The sequence below is a fragment of the Paroedura picta genome, chromosome 7, assembly GCF_049243985.1.
Source record: "Paroedura picta isolate Pp20150507F chromosome 7, Ppicta_v3.0, whole genome shotgun sequence".
NCBI lineage: Eukaryota > Metazoa > Chordata > Lepidosauria > Squamata > Gekkonidae > Paroedura > Paroedura picta.
In genome coordinates, this window is record NC_135375.1 from 39,506,249 (window position 1) to 39,530,042 (window position 23,794).

Below are 23,794 nucleotides of genomic sequence, written 5' to 3' on the forward strand. Positions count from 1 at the left end.
ATACCTCTACATTGTTGCCTGTACAGCAAGGCAACACAACGTCAGTCACTTGCTTTCACATTGCCAAATCTTCTGTGCTTAGATGCAGGGCTGATTTCTTATCAGAATGCATTCTCCCTCCTTCCTTCTAAACAAAAGCCAAAAACATCCCACCAAACAGTACTTCAGCCACCTTGATTGCCAGGTGGACAAAAAGGTCAGTATTGTATCCTTGCCTGCAGTAGCTTAAAAGTCCCAAATACCATTCGACTAGGGAGAAATTAACTCGGGCAGAATCTGTTGTGATACTGACACAGGACAACCACAGTGAGCTACAGAATCTGAGCTGGCTATCTAGTCCTCATTATGCACACTTGCGGGATGGAATGGCCAACAGAGAAGGGAAAGAGAACATAGTATGCAACTGGAATAAAGAGGCAACACCTGACATTAGAAGACTTGAGAAAGAAAGAAAGAAAACCCTGGATGTTCCGTGGGAAGATATGCATATTCACTAATAGCAAAGTGTGATGGAACCTACACATGAACTACAATATCCAGTGGCTTATGTGCATGCAGGCTGTCAAGGAATGCCATGGTACATATCACAGTCCCATTCCACCTTTGTTCCAATGAGCTCAAGGTGGTCTCCCTCCATTTTTAATCTCCCCGCATGGAAGACAATGAATGGGCCAAGGTCATCCACCAAGCTTTGTGGCTGAGTGGGGACTTGAACCCAGGTTTCCTGCATGCTCTTACGTTGCACTGGTTTGTGGTGCATTAGCCTGCTTGCTCAACTAAAATAAGCTCATGAGAAATGCATTGTGTGATCACAGCAAGCTCCATCAGTTACAGCAGGAGCTAATTTCAGTGCAGCCCTTATGGCAGCCATGTATTGTGGGATAATGGTATCGTGAGAATGTGCCCCAAGAAGTATGCTTAATGCTATTTAATAGTTGTATAATGCTCGACATGAATAGGCAGGTTAATTGTATTTGAGTATTTAAGCCACAAAATGGATTCTCTCCCCCCCCCCCCCCCAACTATTCTGCTATGCAGAACATGTGGTGAAATTTCTACTGTATGAGATAATTCAACCTCGGCTATACTGTACTTATAATTCCAAATAGTTTGGCAGCCTTTCAGCAAAATGTAACCATCAGAGACCCTGTTAGTGCTGTGTAGGTTTATTGTTTCCTGTGTACTCTAAAGCAATCAAACAATTCCGCAAATGTTCTTGAAAGGATACAGCTAGAATGTTACTTCATTAAACATCTCCTTGGCACTCATTCCATTTCCCACTTTGAATTGCTGCATTTAGTTTGGAAATGACCTTTTAGAGCGGGGAGGTTTTATTAACTCTTTGATCTACATGCAGTGTGACAAAAATAACAGAAAGCACCCAGAGCAAGTCCTTTGTAGGCTGGCTCGTGCCCAAGAATGGCACAGAAAGGAAACAAGTGCGGCCATTAAACAGATGAGACATTGTCTGATGCTTCTGAAATTTCCTTTTACTAAATTGAAGATCAATATTATATACCATCCTCAAGACTTTTGTTCTGCTGTTTTTCAGCCTTTTTTCCTTTGCTGAAGTAATCCACAGCTTGTAAAATGTCCCTCTTACAGTGACAAAGCTTCTAGCGCTAAGAAAAGATATATCAAACATGCCAAGACAGGCAGGAGTAGCCGGGCTTAAAAGTTCTTAGAGTCCTGGGTGGAAGTGATGCTGAAGTTAGGACAGGACCATCATCCGGTCTGGCTACTTGTATAATCTTATTGTTCTAGTTCTGAATTGGTGAAGGAACGCTGAGGCCAAATTAGTGCATGCCGTACACAATGGGTTTCAGCAGTGAAGCATCAGTCCCTTAGAAATGTTCTTTAAAAATCCATTCCGAAAAGACATTGAGTACCATGCACTGCTTTACTCATCATATTCCCCTACTAAACACATCTACAAGGAAATCATGGTCTATTCTCATGACCATCAGCTTCAGATTGCACTGGCAGCAGGAAAAAATGGCTCATATAGACTTCTAGCTTTGTTAACCTGATAAGAAGGTAGTTAAACATCCACCATGTGGCATTTTGGCATGTTATCAAAAATGTTCTGCATTGGTCTATGATTTTGTCCATAAACCTATTTTCTCTAGTTGATTAGCAATCATTTGTGTAGAGGGCTTTAGTACTGTGGCCAGACAAATGTCAGCCCAGGATAGGTTTGGACATCTATCCATCTATTTAAGTTATAATCAGCCTGTCAGGAGCAAAAAAGGGATTTTCCCTGTGCTTGGAACTGCTGGGATCAGGACCACACGGATCAGCCCCATCTCACTGAATGTCTTCCTATGCCCTTCTCATGGTCAGCCAATTTCAAATGCTATGGCTGCTGCTTAGAGCTCCTCTTACATGGATACATGCCATATATATGCTGGACAGATATTGTACAGAGTAGTTTACAGGCAAGCTCTTCTGAATCATGCACTATATTGCATTTACTCATATTCAGATTAAGCTTATGTTTGTCTATAGTTGCTGATGGCCTTATCTTCTAGCAGCATGGCCAGTGCCAGGGGGAAGAACTGCACTTTAAAAGATTTAATCTATGACAAAGCCAAACAATTCACAGCCCACAAACTGAATGAAGCCTCTGAAACTATTTCTGGAGACTCTGTCAAATGTTAATCCAGGTATGGTAAAATTTTTCATCATCTAAAAATCAAGCTGTTTTACTTGTCAGAAATAGTCTGCATTTGTGTGTATGATTTTCCCTGTTGTATCAGAGCATAAGAATGTTCTACTGCTAAATGGTACCAATTTTATAACAGAACATGAGCCCTCTATAAGAAAGTCACTTAGTATGGAAAAACATACTTATGACCCACATACTGCTAGTTGGAAAACAGAGAAATGCCAAATACCAGAGTGCTTGTTGTCACTAGTTTAGAGAATCTGAATCCCTGCAACTGGCTCAAGGAGATTCTGCATGGGCAGCCAGAACTTCGTACCACACCTTAATATTCAGATTAGCCCCTGTACTGTTAATAAAGAGTCAGAATGAAATGAGATCTTAAAAAAATGAGCTCTTTAATGCAAAACTTTACATTTAAAAAACATTAATTGATACCACATAAGATTTTCTTTTTTAAAAAAAGATCTACTACATACTTAACACTGAAGTAAAGCCAGATAAGCCACTAATTATACATTATGCTTATTCAGCTTTTTAAAAAGTTAAGATTCCCTAGAAAAGATTCTATTATGACTGGTGAAAAATAAAATTAACTGATAAAACAGGAAAACAGATAGGCTATTCATGTTGAAACACTTGGCAGTAGTGGCACCGTTTCCCATAAACATGTTCTTAAATTAATAAAGTCCTGCAAATCAGAACACACAGAATAGTTTTCAGATCCATTGACATTTACACATGTTCCATACAGTTTTCCATTAAAAATTATGAATGTTGGTGTTGCAGATCACTCCTGCACTAAAATTTAATTTAATGTAAACATTACTAATGAAACAAATTCCACCTGCATGAAATGTATTTGTTCATTCCTTGAAGTCATTGCTTGAAGCACTCAGATTGGCTGCAATGGACATATTTCTAAATCATAGTCCAAGGTAGAAAATGTGCTCTCTTTCATCTGTGTATGCAGTATGTTCATGGGCAAACACCTTCTCTGCTGTGTTTTGTTTGAATATGGAAATACACAAGAGATCAGATCTGCACCCATGGCAGCAGCTGGAGGTGAGATAGGGTGGGGCTCGTAGACTCCATGTGGAGTGTGATAGTGCTTTGCTCGCAAATTTAGCATTCACTACACATTTAAATGGGAACCAGGTCCCAGTGGAAATCAAATCTGCTTGCTTGTGCTAGCCCCTGTCAGATTGAGAGCTGCATAGGCAGGCAGGCCATATGAGAAACCTCCATTACACTTTGTTACCATTCTTCTTCCATGAAGCATAATGGTATACATGGATTTTCCTGCGATTTTATTATCACAACAAACCTGTCAGGTAGGCTAGGCCAAGAGAGAGAGTAACTAATGTAAAGTCACCCAGGTGAGATTCATGGTCAAGTGGAGACTAGAATCTGGTTGACCCATCCTGTTACCCAAATAGGAGGTCTCTGAATTAGTTTAGGGAAACTGGTTTAAGGAAGCATAGTGAGAGTTGGTAACTCGGGATCTCCACCAGTGTTTATGGCGATTGTTCCCTTGTTGTCGACTATCCAGTTGTGTTTGACTCTTGGTGATCCCATGGTACAATTGCCACGATCCTCAATCCCATACCACCTCCCTCAGCCATGCACTCCAGATCATATCCAACCACAACGCTCTTTGTTGGACTTCTTTCCTTTTTCGACTGACCAATCCTAGCATAATTGCTTTCTCCATCGAGTTGGATCACATGATATGGCCAAAGTAAGGCCCTTTATGCACGGCGCCAGATTCCGTGCGCTGGCGCCATGCTGTTGCGGCGAGGCACAATGCCCCACCGTTTCCCATGAATGCATGTGAGCGGGGCATGCTGGGTTGCCCCGGCGTAGCACGCGCGCACGCTTTACACTGGGGCTAGGAGGTCCAGCTGAGGTAAGTGCAGCGGCGTGGGCAGGGGAGGTGGGGAGGGGCTGGGGGGAATGGGGGGTGGCAGGGGATCACCCCTGCCAGCTCCGTGCTGCCACAGGTCGAGGCTGGGCGGCCCGACAAGCCCAGCGCTGCTGATTATGCACAGCGGCAGGCTGCCGCAGCCCCGGCTTACCCGGGAAGCTCCGGAAGATCCCGCGTTTGCTTAATGCGGGTCTTCTGGAGCCCGGAGCCGGGAGGCTCCTGCACTCGCGGTGACAGCAGCATGCGTTCTCTGTGATTTTAACCGAAGCGCTGCTGCCACGAGTGCAGGCCTTATGGCCCGTGCATAATGGACCTAAGTGAGATTTTATGCACTGTAGTATTTCCTTGTTTGTAACTTTTGCTGTCCATGGATTCTGCAGAAGCCTTCTCTAGCACCAGAGTTCAAATGAATCGATTCTTCTCTTGTCCGATTTTTTCATCGTCCAACTTTCACAGCCATAAGTGGCTATTGGAAAGATGATAGATGTACCTAATCTAAATTTGGTAGTCAGGCTCATGTCTTTGCTTTTCAGGCTCATCATTGCTGGTTCAAGCTCATCATTGCTGAGTAACCCAGAGTAATTTGACATTTTATTTCCATACTGCAATCAATTTGTGATACAAGAAAACTGAATTCTTGAATGCATTTGATCACTTCACACAAAAGATTGTCTTGAATAAAACTTAATTGGTCTTAAAGGGGCCGCTGGACTCAAACTTTGTTCTGCTGCTTCATATCAACACAGCTACCAACTTGAAGCTACAGAATGTATTTATTATGGTGAACTTCAAAAGAATCAATTTACTATTTGGGTGTTGGTATTCAGCAGCCTTAATATTGCCTTTTCTCCCTTCCCAAGCAGGCACCTGGTGCTGGCCATCTTCTTTTCAACTATATGACCATTTCCATATGGAGGGCTCAAATGCGAGTGGCCTCCTGCTTGCAAACGCAGGATAGTAAACCTCATGTTTGCTGCCCTCCTCATGGGAGACCCCTCCCACATTTTCCCTCTGCCCTATTGCGGATTTTTGCCTCCTGACAAGGCTGCAAGGGAAAGCAAAATGAACCTCTCCCCGTGCTCCTTGGTTTGTCAATCACAGCAAGCCACCAATCACAGCCCAGCAGTTATCTCATAGACTCAAGCCAGGCCCTGGACAGCCTTGCAATATATACATTTATTCCCCCCTTGAATAAGTCTGATTTGGAATCTAACCCAAACCTGGGAGAAAAGTCCATCTATCCATTAGTCAAACTCCTGAAGGGCTGAAGAACCTCCATCTGCAGAAAGACCAAAAGTTAATATTTTGCCTTTGATTATAAGAAAGGCAAATACCATAAAATATATACCATATTTGCCGGCATATAAGACGACTGGGCGTATAATACAACCCCCCAACATTTCCACTCAAAATATAGAGTTTGTTACATTACATTACAGTACTATGGGCCACTATGGTCAGCTATGTCTATCCCAACTGAAGTGCACCCGGCATATAGGACGACCACCCCACTTGGAGGCATGTTTTTCAGGGGGGGAAAGTAGTCTTATACGCCAGCAAATACTGTAATTCTTTTCCCCATGGGCCTAAGATATGATCTCTGAGCAAGGTATTATTTTGGGCTAGTTTATTTACTTCATATTTGGGGGGGAGGGGGGTCCCCCTATCTGTTTTATTTTTCCAGGGGAGTTCCACTGATTCTTCAGATAATTCTATGTACAGAGCAGTACACAGAATACAAAACACACTATCAGTTTTCGTTTGTTATTGGAAACAAAGATCTGAATACTAAGATTTTTGGTGAACTAAAAAAATCTGCTCAACTTAATTCTTCAGTCAGAAGCCACAGTGCTAGTTTAGCTGAATTATTCTCTTCTAAACCCATTGAGTCTTATTGACAAAAGGCATTTACTCTGTTTAGGATGCTACTGTCTGTTATAAATATAAAACCAGAGCTGAGGTTAGTGTGAAAAATCCAGTTGTATATTTTATTTATTGCTTTGAAATATTTAGATATCTGCCTTTTGCCAAAGCACCTCAGGACTCAAGGCAGGGAACAACCATAGAAAAACTATTGGATAAAAATAAACATTGTAACAGACAATACATTGAAGTCATATTAAAAACCAGTGGGGGCTAAAAATACACATAGCATTAAGGGGTCCTACTTTCCTTGCTGGCATAAATAACAGTTTATTACTAGCAGATTTATGCTATTTTAATTAGGCTTTTAAAACAAATGCAATATAAATAAAAACTTACAGATGATTATCAGAAAAGTTCTAGAGAACAGTTCTACCTCTTCCATTGTAGTCCACTTGTCCTATATCTTCTTGAATAATTCTTCTGAGTCCTCTTTGGAACTTGTGGAAGCAATGCTCCATCTTCCTTCTACAACTTGCTCTTTCTTCCTTCTTGGGGTCAGCAGCCAGAAAGAGGTATCCTCAGAAATTATTCTCTTTTTTCTGTAAATGGAATGCCTTTTTCTTAGAGGAAACATAGTTTGGGCCAGCCAAGCCCTTGATCTTTTTTTTTTCTGTTTGCAAAAAAGTTCATATGGATTTAGTGGTTAAGAGACTTTGCACCTGTGTGCAAGTAAATGTATGCTTATACAATTAACTTAAATATGTTAGTGACCATTCTTCCTTGCTTAACTAGTAGATCCAGTGCAGGATCCAATTAGTTGAAAGAACTAGCTAACAATGGGTAAGGCTGTACCCTTTCGGGAATAAGTTTTCTTGCTGAAAGTATACAAGCTTTCAAGTTATACCATGTTGATTACAAGAAAAAAATGGAGTAGCAATGCTTAGCTGCTTAAGAAATGCCATCATTATTAATACTGATATTCTCCCCCCCCTTAGACCTGATATAATAGATCCTCATGCACTTCCTCACTCTGAAGTAAGTTTTCCTCTCCAAAAGGAAATGTTGTTTCCTCACAGACTGAACAGCCATTGTAGCATGGTTTCTTTGTTATAAAATAACAATGACCACCCTACACCATTACTGACAGATCCCTTGGCTTATCTCAGTCCTGGAACATTTTCTTTAAACCTTTATCAGAATGGCACAGACAGAAGATTTTATTTTACATAGTGGACATGAGGAATTTAACATTTTGCACACAGATCAGTCATTTTACAGTTTAGTTTTTTTTAAACAAATTTTTGAGATTTCATAGTCTTTTCCTTAGAAGTTAGGATTGCTTTACAATGGAGAGGGTTTTGTTTCTGTTTACCCAGACACTTCTGTCTATGGTCTTCTGTTTTTTTAGTTCCCTGAGCTCTCCTGGTTTCTAGAAGGCTGGGATCCACTACTAGTACCTCCACTTTCCTTTTCTAAAAGTACCAGTATCCCTCTGAGTTCTGTGAAGTATATTTCATCTCACACAAGTCCGAGGAAATCCTCATACCTGATTTCCCCTTTTTCTAACTGGGCAGGTTTTCTCCTTCTACCCTTAGATGAATTCCCCCTCACCTTTGGCGTGAATTAGGAGTATTACCTCACTGCCCAGTTTCCCTCTGCCAAAATATCTGTCCCAGTTGTCCAGACACTGTGGAGATCAGCCCTGAGTAAAGACTCTTTAACTACAAGTTCTCCTCAGAGCATATGTTTAGCTAAGGCACGGGCAAGTTCTTTCAGAAGGCTGTCGCTGTCTCTCTGAAACAGAACCAGAATGATCTCCCTCTACATACAACTACTATATCAATTCCCTCTCAGCTGCTGCTGGCCAGTTAGAGTACTTGGAGCTGCCTGTTGATCTCTTTTAACCATTCACTTACTTGTGGGGATTCTTACTATTATAAGGCCATCTGTCACACCTGATGACCTAAAATAACCAAATAGCTTGCCTATAAAGAGAATCTTATTTGTCTCTTGAGAAACTTATATGCAGGTCAAGAAGCAACAGTGAGGGCCATTCCGTACTCGTTCAAAATTGCACAATGGTTGCAAAATGAAATCGCTACTGATTTGCTGTTATGCACAGCATTATTGACAATCTGCAACACTCCTGAAACCGATCCGCAAAAAGCGCTTCGTTGTAGCGCTTTGGCCCATTATGTACGGCCAACGAAACAGCGATTTTCACATGGAAAACGCGGAGGGGGAAGACGTGAAGCAAACCGGTTATGCACGGGATGGGGCACGGCAAAACCCGGAGTGGTGGGTGTCGAGGCATCGATGTGGAGCCAAGAGGAAGCGAGGCATCCGCGGGCTGCTGGCTTCTCTGGGGACGTGGGGGGCAGTCCCAGTGCCCCTCGTGAGAGTCTGACCCGGACACCATGGGGCATGGTAGAAAGGGGCGGGAACTGGGCGCGGCTGGTCACTTGCAACCATGCTGCGGAGGTGGCGAGAGCGGCGCGACGGGGCCCGGTGGCAATGCAGGGCAGTGGAGCTGTTCTTGCTCCACTGCCTGTCCCTGGGCCACGCGCTCGGCTCATGACCAGCCAGCTGGTCAATTGCCACGACATTTTTCGTGGGGCCTCCGCGTATTTGGAGGTCGCTGGATACTCCTGGACGCCACGGCAGTGCCGGGAGATGTTTGAGAAGCTGCGGGCAGCCTTTTTCGAAGCGCTCCGGGCCATTGCCACTGAAACTCCAGGGCCGCCTCCTCCCCATGCGGACTTGCTGGACCTCATGTGGGCAGAGGCCGGAATGCCCACATGGATGTTGCGTCAGCAGGAGGGTGTGTATGGCGGCAACGGGCGGCTGTGCGAACCCAGGCCACTTGCCTGGCCGTTCTGCGGCGCCTTGCCGTCATGGCCCTCTAGGGACTGCTGGTACGGCCGACTCCCTCACCCGGGTCCCTTTCTTTCCCCCTTGCAGGGGAATGCCTCGATGGACTCCAGTGCTGCCGGACCCTCCTTGCCACCCACGTGAGCTGCCGTCGTGGACCTACCGCCGCCATTAAGCTGGACTTTCGGGGGGTTCAGGTATCGCCGCGTTCCCGTCCCCTTAGTTGCCTCCTGGTTCGCCCCTCCCCTTGTTTGCTGCCCCGTTCCATCTGCCCCCTAGGTCATCCCCTTTCTTACTGTTTCCCCCTTGCGTATTGTGTTTGCTGTTCTCCCTTGTTTGTACTGTTTTTTACTATTTGCACTTTTTTACACTGTTTTAATATTTTATAAAGTTTGTCTGTTTTCACATACCCCCTCGCCTCTGCTGTCATTTGTGGTTGGGAGAGGGTTCGGGGATTGGTGGGTGGTCGATGCGGTGGCCTCTGTGCCGTCCCTCATAGGGACATGCTGCCCCCTCTTCCCCACCGGTGCTCAGCACCCCGGCCTGTTGCCTCCGGGGCTCCCCTGCTTCCCCTCCTCTTTGGGATCTCCGGACGCCTTTCTGTCCCCGTTCCCTTTGGTGCCCTCCCGCCTGCCGCGGTGTTCCACCAGCCGCTTCGATTTTGCCTCTGCCGCTGAACCCAGAACTCCCCGATTATGCACGTGGCGCCATTGGGCTCTGTCAAGGAAGCTGCGGTTTCTCCCGCGTTCCGCTAACACGGCTTTTTCAGTGGCGTGCATTGAATCTGCAGCCAGTTGCCGCTGGCACTGTGCGTTATCGGTGATTTTAGTTGCCGCCATTCCACCCCGAATGCGCGCTAAAACCCCCATGCATAATGGGTCTTTCAGGGAAATCCCAAAAAGTGGATTCACCCTCCGGAAAGCGCTACACTCTTGCAACCAATCTGCAACACTAGCGGGAAAGTTCTGTGCGTTACCATTGTTGCGGTTTCTGCGAAGTCCCTCCCCCTGGCTCTCTCCTCTGATCTTCTAGAAAAGCGATCGCCATTTTTTTCTCTCGGAGCGAGCAGAGATCAACGCACGGGCGAGCGTTCATTTACCCAGTGAGGCTTCCCTAGCTGCAGTCCCTCCCCAGAACTGTTTTAAGTCACCAAGTACCAGGCAACACACAGCCCCGTTTGCTGGTTTATTTTCCCTTTATTTTTCACTCTATTTTCGGCCGAAAATCGCACCCGTGCAGGGGGGGGTATTTTTTTTCACTCACGGGGAGCGTGGCAACGATGAAACACCAGCTCAAACACCACCTGCTAGCTAGATGGGTCTCTCCGTTGCAACGAATCAACGCAGATCTGTTGCAACGTGTGTTTTTTAAAAAAATAAACCTTCCTTAAAGGGAAAGGGGCTTTTCGGGAGCATGATAACGGCCGCCCATTGGCTGCTGGACGGCCAGGGGCGGGGCAAAGCTTGGCAATATCGCTTCCTGGCTAGCGATTTTTGCCGAGACTGGAAACCTGTGGGAAACGATAGAAACACAACTGGATTCCACTACGAAGGCAGGTATGCATAACGACGAATTCCACTATTGAAAATGGTGTTTTTTCCTTCCGCAACCAATTTGCTACATAGATCCTGGTGCGGAATGGCCCTGAGAAGTGAACATGGAATCACTGATTGGTTCAAAATTGAGAAAGGAGTTCGGCATGGCTATATACTGTCGCCCTGCCTATTTAACTTGTATGTGGAGCACATCATGAGAAAGGCGGGATTAGAGGAGCCACAAATTGGGATCTAGATTGCAGGGAGAAATATCAGCAACCTCAGATATGCAGATGATACCACTCTAATGGCAGAAATTGAAGAGGAACTAAAGAGCCTATTGATGCGGGTGAAGGAGGAGAGTGCAAAAAGTTGGCTTGAAACTCAACATCAAGAAAAGAAAGATCATGGCATCCAGTCCTCTCAATTCCTGGCAAATAGATGGGGAAGAAATGGAGATAGTGACAGATTTTATTTTCCTGGGCTCCAAGATCACTGCAGATGGGGACTGCAGCAAAGAAATTAAAAGACGCTTGCTCCTGGGGAGGAAAGCTATGGCAAATCTAGACAGCATCCTAAAAAGCAGGAGACATCACCCTTGCAACAAAAGTGTGTTTAGTCAAGGCTATGGTACTCCCAGTTGCAATGTATGGCTGCGAAAGTTGGACCATAAGGAAGGCCGAGCATCAAAGGATTGAGGCTTTTGAACTCTGGTGCTGGAGAAGACTCTTGCGAGTACCTTGGACTGCAAGGAGAACAAACCGGTCAGTCCTAGAGGAGATCAGGCCTGACTGCTCCTTAGAAGGCCAGATCCTGAAGATGAAACTCAAATACTTTGGCCACCTCATGAGAAGGAAGGACTCCCTGGAGAAGAGCCTAATGCTGGGAGCGATCGAGGGCAAAAGAAGAAGGGAACGACAGAGAATGAGGTGGCTGGCTGGAGTCACTGAAGCAGTAGGTGCAAACTTAAATGGACTCCAGGGAATGGTAGAGGACAGGAAGACCTGGAGGATCATTGTCCATGAGGTCGCGATGGGTCGGACACGACTTTGCACCTAACAACAACAACAAATAAAGAGGGTGGGGCTATGTGGCAACTTGGTTTTGAAATTTGTACAAAACAAATTATAACATCCTGACCATTGTCAGCTACATATCACTGGGCAATTCCACACATAAAAAAATAGAATAGCGTTATGCCAGCAAAATGGCATAATGCTAAAAATAATCGCACCTCTGGCCATTTGTCATCTTCTGGCTCTCTCACTTTCATCTGCTGCCTTCTCGCACTCCTTGCACTCTGCATGCCTGCTTGAAATGGCAGAAGAGAGCATCACGCTTTACACACAACTCTGTCCCGTCTGTCATACAAGCCGGACATCCAATCCCCTTTCTCCATGCTTTAAAGGGCCTGCGATGCCAGCTAATTTTTTTTAAGTAAGACTTCTCATTGACACGCCTATGCATCTAAATGCACCCCTTATGGAATTATGGGTCTGTAATCTTGAAATGACTAATCTCGTTCCTGATTTTTTTTTTTGGGGGGGGAGTAATTTTTTAGAGAGGCATGCTTTGTGTTTAAACTGTGAAGGAAAAAATTTCTTTGCTTTGCCTGCATGATTGAATGCCTATTTGTTGCCTGGGCAGTTTGCTTTAAAAACACAAACCCATCCCGGGAGAAGGAAGAGGGAGGTGGGTGCAAGGGCGGGACATTGGAGGCGGAGATAGCAATACACCCCTATGCATTTCCTTAGAATGTGGCTTGCTGATTGCTCTCCTCTAGCTCAGTGGTCCCCAACCCGCGGGCCGCAGCCCGGCGCCGGGCTGCGAAGGCCTCGGCGCCGGGCCGCGGCGCCTTCTTCCCTCCCCCCCTCGAAGCGAGAAGCTCACCAGGCTGCGAGCAAATCGGCTGCCAAAGCGGCCAATTAGCTCGTGGCCCGTCAAGCTTCTCACTTCGGGAGGGGAGGGAAGAGAAGCTTGCCGATTTAGCGGCCGATTTGCTCGCGGCCCAGAGGGGCGGTGAGGGGAAGCCGCGGCCACCCGCATGGCGGCGGCGCAAAGTTACATGTGCGGACTGCCGCGCATGTGCGTTTGCACCCCTGCCGGGCGCAAGTGTGCGTGCGCGGCAGTCCGCGCAAGCGCGTTCGCGCTGGGGCTGCCGCGTGTGCACGGGCCCCCGGGCCGCCCTCTCCACCCACTACTCCGCAGCGGTCCGCGGCAAGCGGAAGCTTGCAGACCGCTGCTCTAGCTGATGCTTTTTTGCTTGGGGAATCCACTTTTTGCAATTCCCCAGCTAGCGCTTTAAAATGGAAGGTGTTGGTAGCAGTTTGCTGGATGGACATGGGAAACTGGCAACATTGTGCAAAAGGCCAAAAAATATGGCATCTTCATAAGGTAAGCATTTCACTATATTTGGGTGCAGAATGGCCCCCAGTTTCAAACACTGCAAGGCAATTTTTTAAAAGCCTTCTCCTTTGGGAGTTAGGATTTGATGCAATTCACAATAAATGTACATGTTCAGTGATGTCCTGATTGTCTAATATAGAAAAGGTTGGAACAACAAAAGATTATGGAACTTTCCCACAATCAGAAGTGTAGTCCTCTTCACTTCTGAACAGGTAAAGTGACATGCTGTACAAGCAAAGCATGCCTCAGTCCAAACATCATCCTTTGTAAAGTTCTGCCTGAATCATTACCAATCCTCAAGGAATGGTTGGCGATTCTGTCATAGACATCCCTCTTTGGCAAGCTAACCAAGATCTAGGCAGCCATTAAACTTGGTTGCCAGTATTTAGTCCACCAGAAAGGTGGGAGAATCCTTTAACAGGACTGTTCTCCAAAATAAAAAGGATCTAAGATACTGTATCCAGTTTTTTAAAATTATAAAAGCACATATATCTATAAAAACAAATGACAGATTTTAAGGAAGAGTTTTTGGCATTATTTCAGGCTCCTATTCTCCTAGCTGATTTTACCTCCTCTAAAGCTTAAAGGTCATGAAAAATTCCTGCAAACCTTCACAGAGCTGCATGCTAAGATGTTGTGGCTCAGAAGCTTAAACAATTTCAGCAGGCAAGATTAGCTCCTTTAGACAGGGACAGTGTGACCTCAGAAAATTCCACTGTCTGTATTTTCAGAAATGTTGAGAAAGGCTGTCATATAGCATGCAATGGAAACTTCTAAGTTCTCAAAAACCATAGGAGTCAGGACATCTTGGATGTTCTAGAGTAGGCTTTCTCAACCAGGGTTCTAAAGCAGGCTTTCTCAGCCCTGGGGTTTCTTGATAGCCCTGCAAGGGTTCCCCAAATGGGTGGGAGTTAATTAATTTTTAATATATGTTTATAATTTTTAAAACACTTATCAAGGGATATGACCATATATGGTCATGTTGACCCAACCACTCCTCCCAAAATGGCCAATGATGGGCCTGGGTGGGCTGGGAAGGAGAGGTGCCCCAAGTAGCATGTTTACAGCTATGTTTCGCAACCAGTCATGCCACTTCTGGAGTTTCTCAAAGCCTACAGAATATTTCAGGGGTTTCTCAGTAATAAAAAGAATTAGTTGTTTTGTCATTATATCAACCATCTGGCCCTTCATGCAATATTGGCTTCATAACTTTTTTGTGGTTATTAAAACCCAATATAATGAAAGCAAAGAATGGTATCCATTGTATTTCAATAAATTTCTTTGCTGTCACGGTAGCCTTTAGTGCATCAATTTGCCTCATGCCTATCTGCTCCTTACCACAAACCATGGGCTACACAGCGCTAATGTTGTTGAAGTCTAACTGTTGTGTAATGCTATTTTTTTTAACATTATGCATGACATCGTACACAATCCGCAACACTCCCGCAAAAAGCGCTTCAATGTAGCACGATTCGGGGAATCATAAAAAGTAAATTCCCCCTAAAAAAACCTGCTTCACTACTGAGAACAACCTGCAACACATCCGAAAAAGACATGTGCATTCTCAATATAGTGGTAGAAAGAATGTCCCTCCCTAGCTCTCGCCCCTGAGCTTCTGGATATGCGATTGCCATTTTTTCCCCCTTAAACCAGCTAAAGCAATGAATAAGCGAGGCTTCTTCGGCTGAAGTCCCTCCACAGAAGTGCTTAACAGTAAAACAAAGCTCCCTTCTGCAATTGTCTTTAAACTTTCTGAGCACAATAAAGACCCCTGTTTGACACTGCCTGTTATTTTCGGCCAGAAATTGCACCTATTGGGGGGGGGGGTTACTTGAAGAGTAAACAATTAGGTACCAGCTTCTACGCCAGTGAAAAGGTCTTTCTGAAACATCGAATGAACAAATATTCGTTGCTAGTGGTGTTTTCGGGTTTTTAAAAAACAGATTTTAAAGGGGCTTTCTGGAAGCACAAACCCAACATTTCATTGGCTGTTCTGTTTGATTGATGGCCAGGGGTAGGAAAAAGCGCAGAAAAATATTGCCTCCTTTGTTGCGATTCCGGCAAGACCTGAAATTTGTGGGTAACAAAAACAGTGCTTGTGGGAGAGCCTTTTTTCTGCTAGAAACGGCTGTGTGCGTTGTCAAGACCTGCCACTATTAATTTTAGCACTTTACAGTAGCGCTTACATTTGGCTACATTGGCGGTTGTGCGGAATGTCCCCATGTGTTCCCCATCATGAGTAGGAACTCAAAAGTTGAGCTGAACAATAAAAATAATGTAAAACATGTTAGCTGCTTATTATGGTGCACAATTAAAAACAGAATAAAAACTTAAAAACTATACTGAACTAACAGCACATAGAACCAAGGACCAAACGCGTTTCGACCTTTCTGGGTCTTCCTCAGTGGTCAAGCTTTTTCTGACGCACATGAGATTACACTGAGTACTGAACTTAATGATAGCGAAGAGTGGTGACTTTAGGGACATAACATAGGAATTTGTCTCCAAAAAGGATACAATTTGCACATTATAGATCCCACTCAACCATTGAGCTATACATTATAGAGAGTTCTATATAGGTATATTTCTATATAGAGTGTATTATCATAATCTTGACCACTGAGGAAGACCCGGAAGGGTCGAAACGTGTTTGGTCCTTGGTTCTATGTGCTGTTAGTTCGGTATAGTTTTTAAGAAGTTTTTATTCTGTTTTAATTGTGCACCATAATAAACAACTAACAAGTTTTACATTATTTTTATTGTTCAGCTCAACTTTTGAGTTCTTACCTGTTAAGGTTGGGTTTTGTTCCTTTTTTGGTTTAGCCCCATCATGAGTAGCCATGTCGTGTTTTTTTTTTAATTTGTAGGATTTATGTCCTGATATAGCCCAGAGAATTTACTCTGATTTTTTTTTTCAAGCGCACATTTCTAACAGTCATATAAAACATCTGCTATAGAGGACAGAAACCTAAAATCCTATATCAAAATCTACTCATTAAAAGTTATCTGCCACAAAAGCCCCACCTACTAGGCAAAGCAAATAAATATTCTTTGGATGTGTGTGAAGGGAACTTCGCAGTTCTTGTCCCTCTACTTCTTTACATTGCCCAGACTAAGACTTTCACCTTTTCTCTCTCCTGTTTTCTTCTGAGCTTTGTGTTAGCATTTTATCACAGATACGGGGATCATTTATTACACCAGAATATCACATTTTTCTGGTTTAGTAATCTTTTTCTCACTCTCCTAACCGGCAAAAATACTCTTTGTCCACTATGTCCAATTTAATTATGTTTCATTACTGAATTGTTGCATTCGTTTTGCTCCTTTATATAACACCAAAGTTGGAACTGGAATAGTCTTAGCTATATCTTGTTTTCAAAAAAGTTAATAACAAAGTAGTCACAGAGCAGTGAATAGGAATTTCATTAATGCTTTTAATTAAGTGTGGTTTCAAAGGAATTTGAGTGTCTGAAAGTTCACTCTAGACTTCAGAAAATAGTATAATTTATTTTATTTACTTAAGAGAACTATGCTTAGCACGCCAAGCACAATACTCTTGAAGGGGCTTTTATAGAAAAGTTACAACAATATACAATAATACTACACAGCAAAACTCATAAAAGGCCAACACTAAAACTATTAAGCCCAAAAGGTAAAACATTCTTAGAACAGTTTAATAATGATATTACAATACAAATCCAAGAGCAAATCTGTGTGGAGCAAGAGGACTAGTACAAATCTATAAATTTGTAAAAGAAGCTATATGACTATGTTTGGCGACGGGCGGCAAGCTCCCCCTGTCTCTGCCGCCCTCTGCCATTTTGTCTGCCCCTTGAAGAACCACATAGGCTGCTGGTTATTTTGCTTCTAAATGTTTTATTGCATTTCTCCATCACCAAACAATGCTGCACCTCTTGTAGCTTCTTTCCCCTCGTTCTCTCTCCTCAAATGCCAACCAACAAACTCTCCTCTTGCCTTCTGTTCTTTTATTCTCCTCTACAACCCTGTCTCCTCCCTCTTAAACCACTGAGCCTATGCCTGTTTCCATTCCCTCTCAATCCAGGGTGTTATCCACTCCCTATTCTCCATCCTCCGGTGAGTATGCCTTCTTCCTTTTACTGGTTTCTGTCTGCTTGTCATTGGGATTGCTGCTTGCTTGCCCTTCCCTGGTGGATTAAGGGCAGGGTAGTGTATTTACTTCCCCTCTCCCCAATTGCCCTCCAATGGGCTCACTTAGGGCCTTTTCGCACGGGGATCTTTGTTGCAAATTGTTTGCGGAATGAAAAATCGCCATTTAAAATAGTGGAATTTGTCGTTATGCATACCTGCCTTTGTAGTGGAATCAGTTGCGTTTTTTAGCGTTTCCCACAGGCTTCTGGTCTCGGCAGAAATCGCTAGAAAGGAAGCGCTATTGCCAAGCTCGTCCCGCCCCTGGCCGTCAAGCAGCCAATGGGCAGCCGTTAGCATGCTCCCAAACAGCCCCTTTCCCTTTAAGAAAGGTTTTTTTAAAAAAAAAAACAGACCCATAGCAACGAATCTAGGTAGATTCGTTGCAACGGAGAGACCCATCCAGCTGCCTAATGTGAGCTGTTGTTTGATTGTATGATCGTTGGCACGCTGCCTCGAGTGATAAAAAAAAAATCCCCCCCCCTCACGGGCCCGATTTTCGGCTGAATTAATGTGTAAAAAATAAAGGGACTTTATTTCGGCAAACGGGCTTTTATGTGATTTGTGCTTAGTGACTAAAGGTGAAGGACTGAAGCCAGGGAAGCCTGTAAACAGAAAGAGGCTCGCTGGTGCGTTTATCCCCGCTCGCTCGGAGAAAAAAAAATGGCGATCGCTTCGCCGGAAGTTTGGAGGACAGGCTCAGGAGGAGGGACTTTGAAGAACGCGCAACAATAGTAACGCACAGGTCTTTAGCGCTAGTGTTGCAGATTGGTTGCAGGAGTGTATCGCTATCCGGAGGGTGAATCCACTTTTCTGGATTCCCCTGAAAGCGCTACAACAAAGCGCTTTTTGCTGATTGGTTTCAGGAGTGTTGCAGATTGTCTGCGACGTCGTGCGTTAAGGCAAATTAGTAGCGTTTTCAATTAGCAACCATTGTGCTATTTTGAAGCCGTGCGAAATGGCCCTGAGACTTCTCCCTCCCTCCAGGCCCTCTCACTCCTCTGCTCCTCCTGCCTACTGCGCCCACCCATTTACTGTTGACCACAGGAAGAGGTACTTTTTCGCCTGCGGACCATCAAAGTTGGAGCTTGCTTTAACTGAGGAAAATAGGTGAGCAGCTGTCTTGGATCATGTGGCTGCACCATGAGCAAAGGCACCTACTCTATATTTAACATCAGATAGTGTATGTTTTAACAAAGTGACAGAAGGATTCTGTTTAATCAAATTTCTTTTGACTCTTTTGCTTAACTCTGTGTTGTGCTAAAGATATGCTTATGACCCTAGTTTTTAAAATATATCCTTTATAAATTTAAAGCTGGCAGGAGTTCTCTAACCACACCGAGCTCTCCCATCTTGGAAATGCTAACTGAGCACAAGGGGAAGACCGAGGGTCAGGAGAGGGAGCTTGGCAAGTAGATACCCTTCTGCGGGCTGTATCCTGCAGTAAATATCTCCATAGTGCTCATGTGCTGCTATTGTGGGAAGCACAGAGATGAGGCCTCAAAAGTGAAAGGGGCTGATAGGAGTCCTGGTCCTCCCAGCTGGCAACCCTGTACTATGACCAGGGGGTGGCAGTGTATTACCCAGGAGTTGGCAACCAGCCAGAAAAGGGGACATGCAAAGTAAAAGCAGACATTCTTCCACAAAGGGTGTAACTCTGCTGCATGACTTCCAGAATTTTAACATGGGTAAGCAGTCACACAGTTAACTATAGGTTGCATCTTATTATTCTGTTTATGGTAGCACTTTGCTCTGGTACAAGGTGTTGTTAGCACAAACAGAAAACTTTGTGTGTTAAAGCCTCCTTGTACCAGATGAGTGTGCTTCCATTAGCCATGGGGTCCAGCCCCATTTCTTTAAAGCCTCTAGATCGCTTTCTACTTTGTAACATTGCAGTTTTCAAGTCCCATAAGTGTAGCATGAATTCTTTAAACATTTTAAATAGTCAGCCTTAGGGCAGAGCTACATAAGCACATGTTCCCAGAAGCAGACTTAAGAACCAGCTTTGGAGCTGACTTGTGAATGTATAAGCACATTTACAGCTGACTATAGAATAAAATGGACACTGTCTGAGAGACTAGAGAAAAGCATTTTCTCACTTTCAGCCAGGAGCTGCCTATGAGCAGAAGAAAACTCTGACCCACTTGCTTTCTTAATATGCAGCCTCTATGTATTGGAACCTATCCAAATTTCTGCTTTGACTTTTAGAAGTGAAAGTCTGACAAGATGGGGGGCGGGGGGAGGGCAGAAAGGAACAGGAATTATTCGATAGGAATGAAAAGCATGGCTCTGCAGCTGCACTCCCTTTGTGGCCTTTCTCTCACCATCCATGCCTGTCCCCTGTGTGAAGTGGCTACAGCTAAGGGGCAGCATGGGCTGAAAACAGGACAAAGTGGCTACCTGAGCAGCTGATTCCTTGAACTGATCCATGAAGACAGAAGAACCAGCTGGAAGGGAACATTTCTAGCAAGAAACTGAATTGCCAAATGATTGATACCCACAAACACAAATGCATTTTAAAGATTATCCTCAGTATGTTTTTTTTCTCCTTTCCATAGATTTCTGAATTCCAATCATAACATAAAATATTTGGTATAGTAATTTTTCATTTTAATGGCATGAACTAAGCCTTTTGTTATGTTATGTATACCTGTTTAGATCTCTGGTTTTAATTAACAATTTTACAACTGAGTTACTATGAAGAATTAACACTTTAAAAAATCCACAGATGGAGCAATTGTCACAGCAGGGTGCGGGTAAGAAGTTAAATACGAAGGCTAGTTAGAGAAATAAAACCATGGCAGTACAGTTCCTGACTACAAGGAAATCTAATTGCGTCCTATATTTTCATGGGAAATAAGTTTCATTTTAATACAATTTCCCCCAAATCAACACAGGTGACTCAAAGTCCTGGTACAAACAAAATACTTCTGATATAGAACCATCTTATACTACCTATTTGATTTTTATCTCACTCTTTGTCCAAGGCAATAAACTTGGTATGCCTTCATTTTATCCTTAAGTGTAATACAAAAGCCTGAGTTTCATAGAAAGCTGAGGATATGAACTTGGATGATCCCTCCAGAGTTAGTCTGACACTCAAACCATTATCCTTCATTGGCATGCAATGGCATCACACTGCTCCTCTTATTGGCTCTTTCTCTCTTATATGCAATCCTACCCCCCCCCCACACACACACTTTCCCTGAAAAGTATTAAAAATGGTTAATGATCATAACGTTAACATTGGCCATGTTTTGTGTAGTGGTCAGGAGTGCAGACTTCTAATCTGGCATGCCGGGTTCGATTCTGCATGTAGCCAGCTGGGTGACCTTGGGCTCACCACAGCACTGATAAAGCTGTTTTGACCGAGCAGTGATATCAGGGCTCTCTCAGCCTCACCCACCTCACAGGGTGTCTGTTGTGAAGAGAGGAAAGAGAAGGTGACTGTAAGCCACTTTGAGCCTCCTTCGGGTAGAGAAAAGCGGCATATAAGAACCAACTCCTCCTCCTCCTTCTAACTGGGGTGCATATACCAGCTTTAACTCCTGATCACATCAAAATCACAAGATGGCATAGTCCCATTGTATATGGCACTGGTCAGACCACACCTGGAGTACTGTGTGCAGTTCTGGAGGCCTCACTTCAAGAAGGACATAGATAAAATTGAAGGGGTATGGAGGAGAGCGAGGAAGATGATCTGGGGCCAAGGGACCAAGCCCTATGAAGATAGGTTGAGGGACTTGGGAATGTTCAGCCTGGAGAAAAGGAGGTTGAGAGGGGACATGATAGCCCTCTTTAAGTATTTGAAAGGTTGTCACGTGGAGGACGGCAGGATGCTGTTTCTGTTGGCTGCAGAGGAGAGGACACGCAGTAATGGGTTTAAACTTCAAGTACAACGATATAGGCTAGATATCAGGGGAAAAATTTCACAGTCAGAGTAGTTCAGCAGTGGAATAGGCTGCCTAAGGAGGTGGTGAGCTCCCCCTCACTGGCAGTCTTCAAGCAAAGGTTGGATACACACTTTTCTTGGATGCTTTAGGATGCTAGGGCTAATCCTGCGTTGAGCAGGGGGTTGGACTAGATGGCCTGTATGGCCCCTTCCAACTCTATGATTCTATGATTCTATGATTACAGATTTTGGTTATGATGGAAATCTTGTTTACTGTTAATCAGGATAAAATTGGTGTAGATGCAATCTTTAACCATGGTTCAGGCCATCTGGGGAAGGGATCTCATGGCCCCATAATATATCTTAATAATTGTTAGAGATCAGGAGCATTAATCCTTTATTGTGCCATGTGAAAAGTTTACCAAAACATTTCAATTTACAATCGAGATTTGTTTATCACTAATGTGAATTTGTGAATATAATCCATTGTTCTTAAGCCAAGTTGCTAAATCTTGAGAATACTAGCAAAGAAAGAGATTTGAATGTCTATTTAATTTTAAATGGATTACATATATAGACTCATCGCTTTGCTTTAAACTAAAGTTCTAGGTATTTAAATTAATACTCTTTAAAACAGGTATCGTTAACAATTCACCTTTGCCATTGTGATATCACTTTTTCCTGTTACACAAAATCTGAAGCAGAAATTGTTAAATTGTACCTTTTCAGGCATACCCTCACATGCAGCACTGTTTACAATCAACGGACATACCTCACCTAAAGAAAGAAAATAGCACATATATATTACGATGAGCAACTCTCATATGCTCCCATAAACTTTATGTTTTTATCTTTTGAAAAGCTTCTGCTATTTAATAAGATTTAGCCTCTTACTTTTAATCTCATATTGCAGTTGCAAGGAAAACTCTAGTACTGCTCTGGCATGTTACGTTGTTGTCATGGATACACAAGTAAGGTACATTACTTCCCCTAGTAAATAAAGATTCTGAAAGAGTGGCTGGTAGGATTTACTAGCCTTGTAGTATTGTTAGCTGCTAAGAGCTTTAAATAAGCAAATGGTTGGGGTTTTAAAATAGTGTGAAGTGGTGGGAGGAAATCTCTCTCTCTAGAAAAACCTTCATACATATGTTAAAACTCTAACTTTCTTCATTTTTTAAAATTTACATTTGCTTTAATCTCCCCCCCCCATTAGTAAAATTGTAATTGGCCACAATAAAAACTGAAACAACAACAAAATGACAATACAGATGGTTCACATAAACCATCTTAGCCCACCCCCAAAAAAGAATTAATAGGTAATAGGTTTCTTGAAAAAGTAGCCAGATACAGCGAGAGATAAGAGGAAAAGGCTAAATGGGTTATAAGATGGATGTAATGGGAAAGTGCAGCAACTGTGGAAATAGAGATCAGATCTTGCCACTTATATGTGAAGATACCAGTGGTATCTTGATGATTTTGTTCCCTCTCCATAAAGCCACAAATTGCTAACCCAGTGAGATTCTGCATCTCAAGGGCCACGCCAGGCTGCTGCCAGTGTGTTGCTGTGGAGTTGCTTGCTCCTCAGCTTTTTGTGTCCTCTGGCATAAGTGCCAGAGCCAAACATCTGGTGTCCCACTGAAATGTGTGTCCCCCCCCCCCAAAAAAAAACAAAGGAGTGGCAGAATGATTCCACCATGCGGGGGGTAGTGATTATTTTTCAAAATAAAAATAAATGCCCTGGTCCACCCCACAGTGTGGCGAAGTGCCACGAAGCCAACTGGGGCATTTTTTGCTCCTTCTGGGCCACTGTAGGGCAGGAAAGAGGCCCGACTCTTCCCTGTTTATTGTAGCAGGAGTGTGGCAAATTGTAATCACTACTAAAATGCAGTTATGCACAACGTCGTACACAATCTGCCACATTCCTGAAACCGATCAGCAAAAAGCGCTTCATTGTAGCACTTCCAGGGAAATCCCCAAAAGTGGATTCACCCTCTGGAAAGTGCTACACTCTTGCAACCAATCTGCAACACTAGCGAAAAAGTTCTGTGCATTACTATTGTTGTGGTTTCAGCAAAGTCCTCTGAACTTCCGGCGAAGCGATCGGCATTTTTTTTTCTGGGAGCGAGCAGAGAGCAATGAACCGGCAAGCCTTCATTCACCCAGCGAGGCTTCTCCGACTGCAGTCCCTCCACAGAGCTGCTTTAAGTCACCAAGCACAACACAGCCCCATTTGCAAGTTCGCTTTATTTTCGGCCAAAAATCACGCCCGTGCACGGGGGGGGATTTTTTTTTCACTCGGGGGAGCATGGCAATGATAAATCGCCAGCTCATACACCACCTGCCAGCTAGATGGGTCTCTCCGTTGCAACGAATCAACACAGATTCGTTGCAACGTGTGTGTGTGTGTTTTTTTTTTAAACCTGTCTTAAAGGGAAAGGGGCTTTTCGGGAGCATGATAACGGCCG

General features: G+C 43.9%; 2 protein-coding genes across 4 annotated transcripts in view; one reads left to right on the plus strand and one right to left on the minus strand.

Moving 5' to 3' along the window:
* Positions 1-23,794, plus strand: part of LOC143842420 (uncharacterized) — a 93,445-nt gene that overhangs the window by 55,913 nt on the left and 13,738 nt on the right. For 2 of the 3 annotated variants that reach the window (XR_013233100.1, XR_013233101.1), the window contains one exon: positions 9,420-9,939. Coding sequence is in view for 1 of the 3 variants with exons in the window: in XM_077347576.1 (XP_077203691.1) it covers positions 9,420-9,526 (107 nt within the window). In the remaining 2 variants the exon portion in view is untranslated. Of the gene's footprint in view, positions 1-9,419; positions 9,940-23,794 lie in introns of those variants that run through there. The other variant, XM_077347576.1, reaches the window with a different exon arrangement.
* LOC143842419 (uncharacterized) overlaps positions 6,493-23,794 on the minus strand; it is a 168,155-nt gene continuing 150,853 nt past the window's right edge. Inside the window, exon 3 of the transcript XR_013233098.1 lies at positions 6,493-7,057. The gene's annotated coding sequence lies outside the window, so the exon portion shown is untranslated. The remainder of the gene's footprint in view (positions 7,058-23,794) is intronic.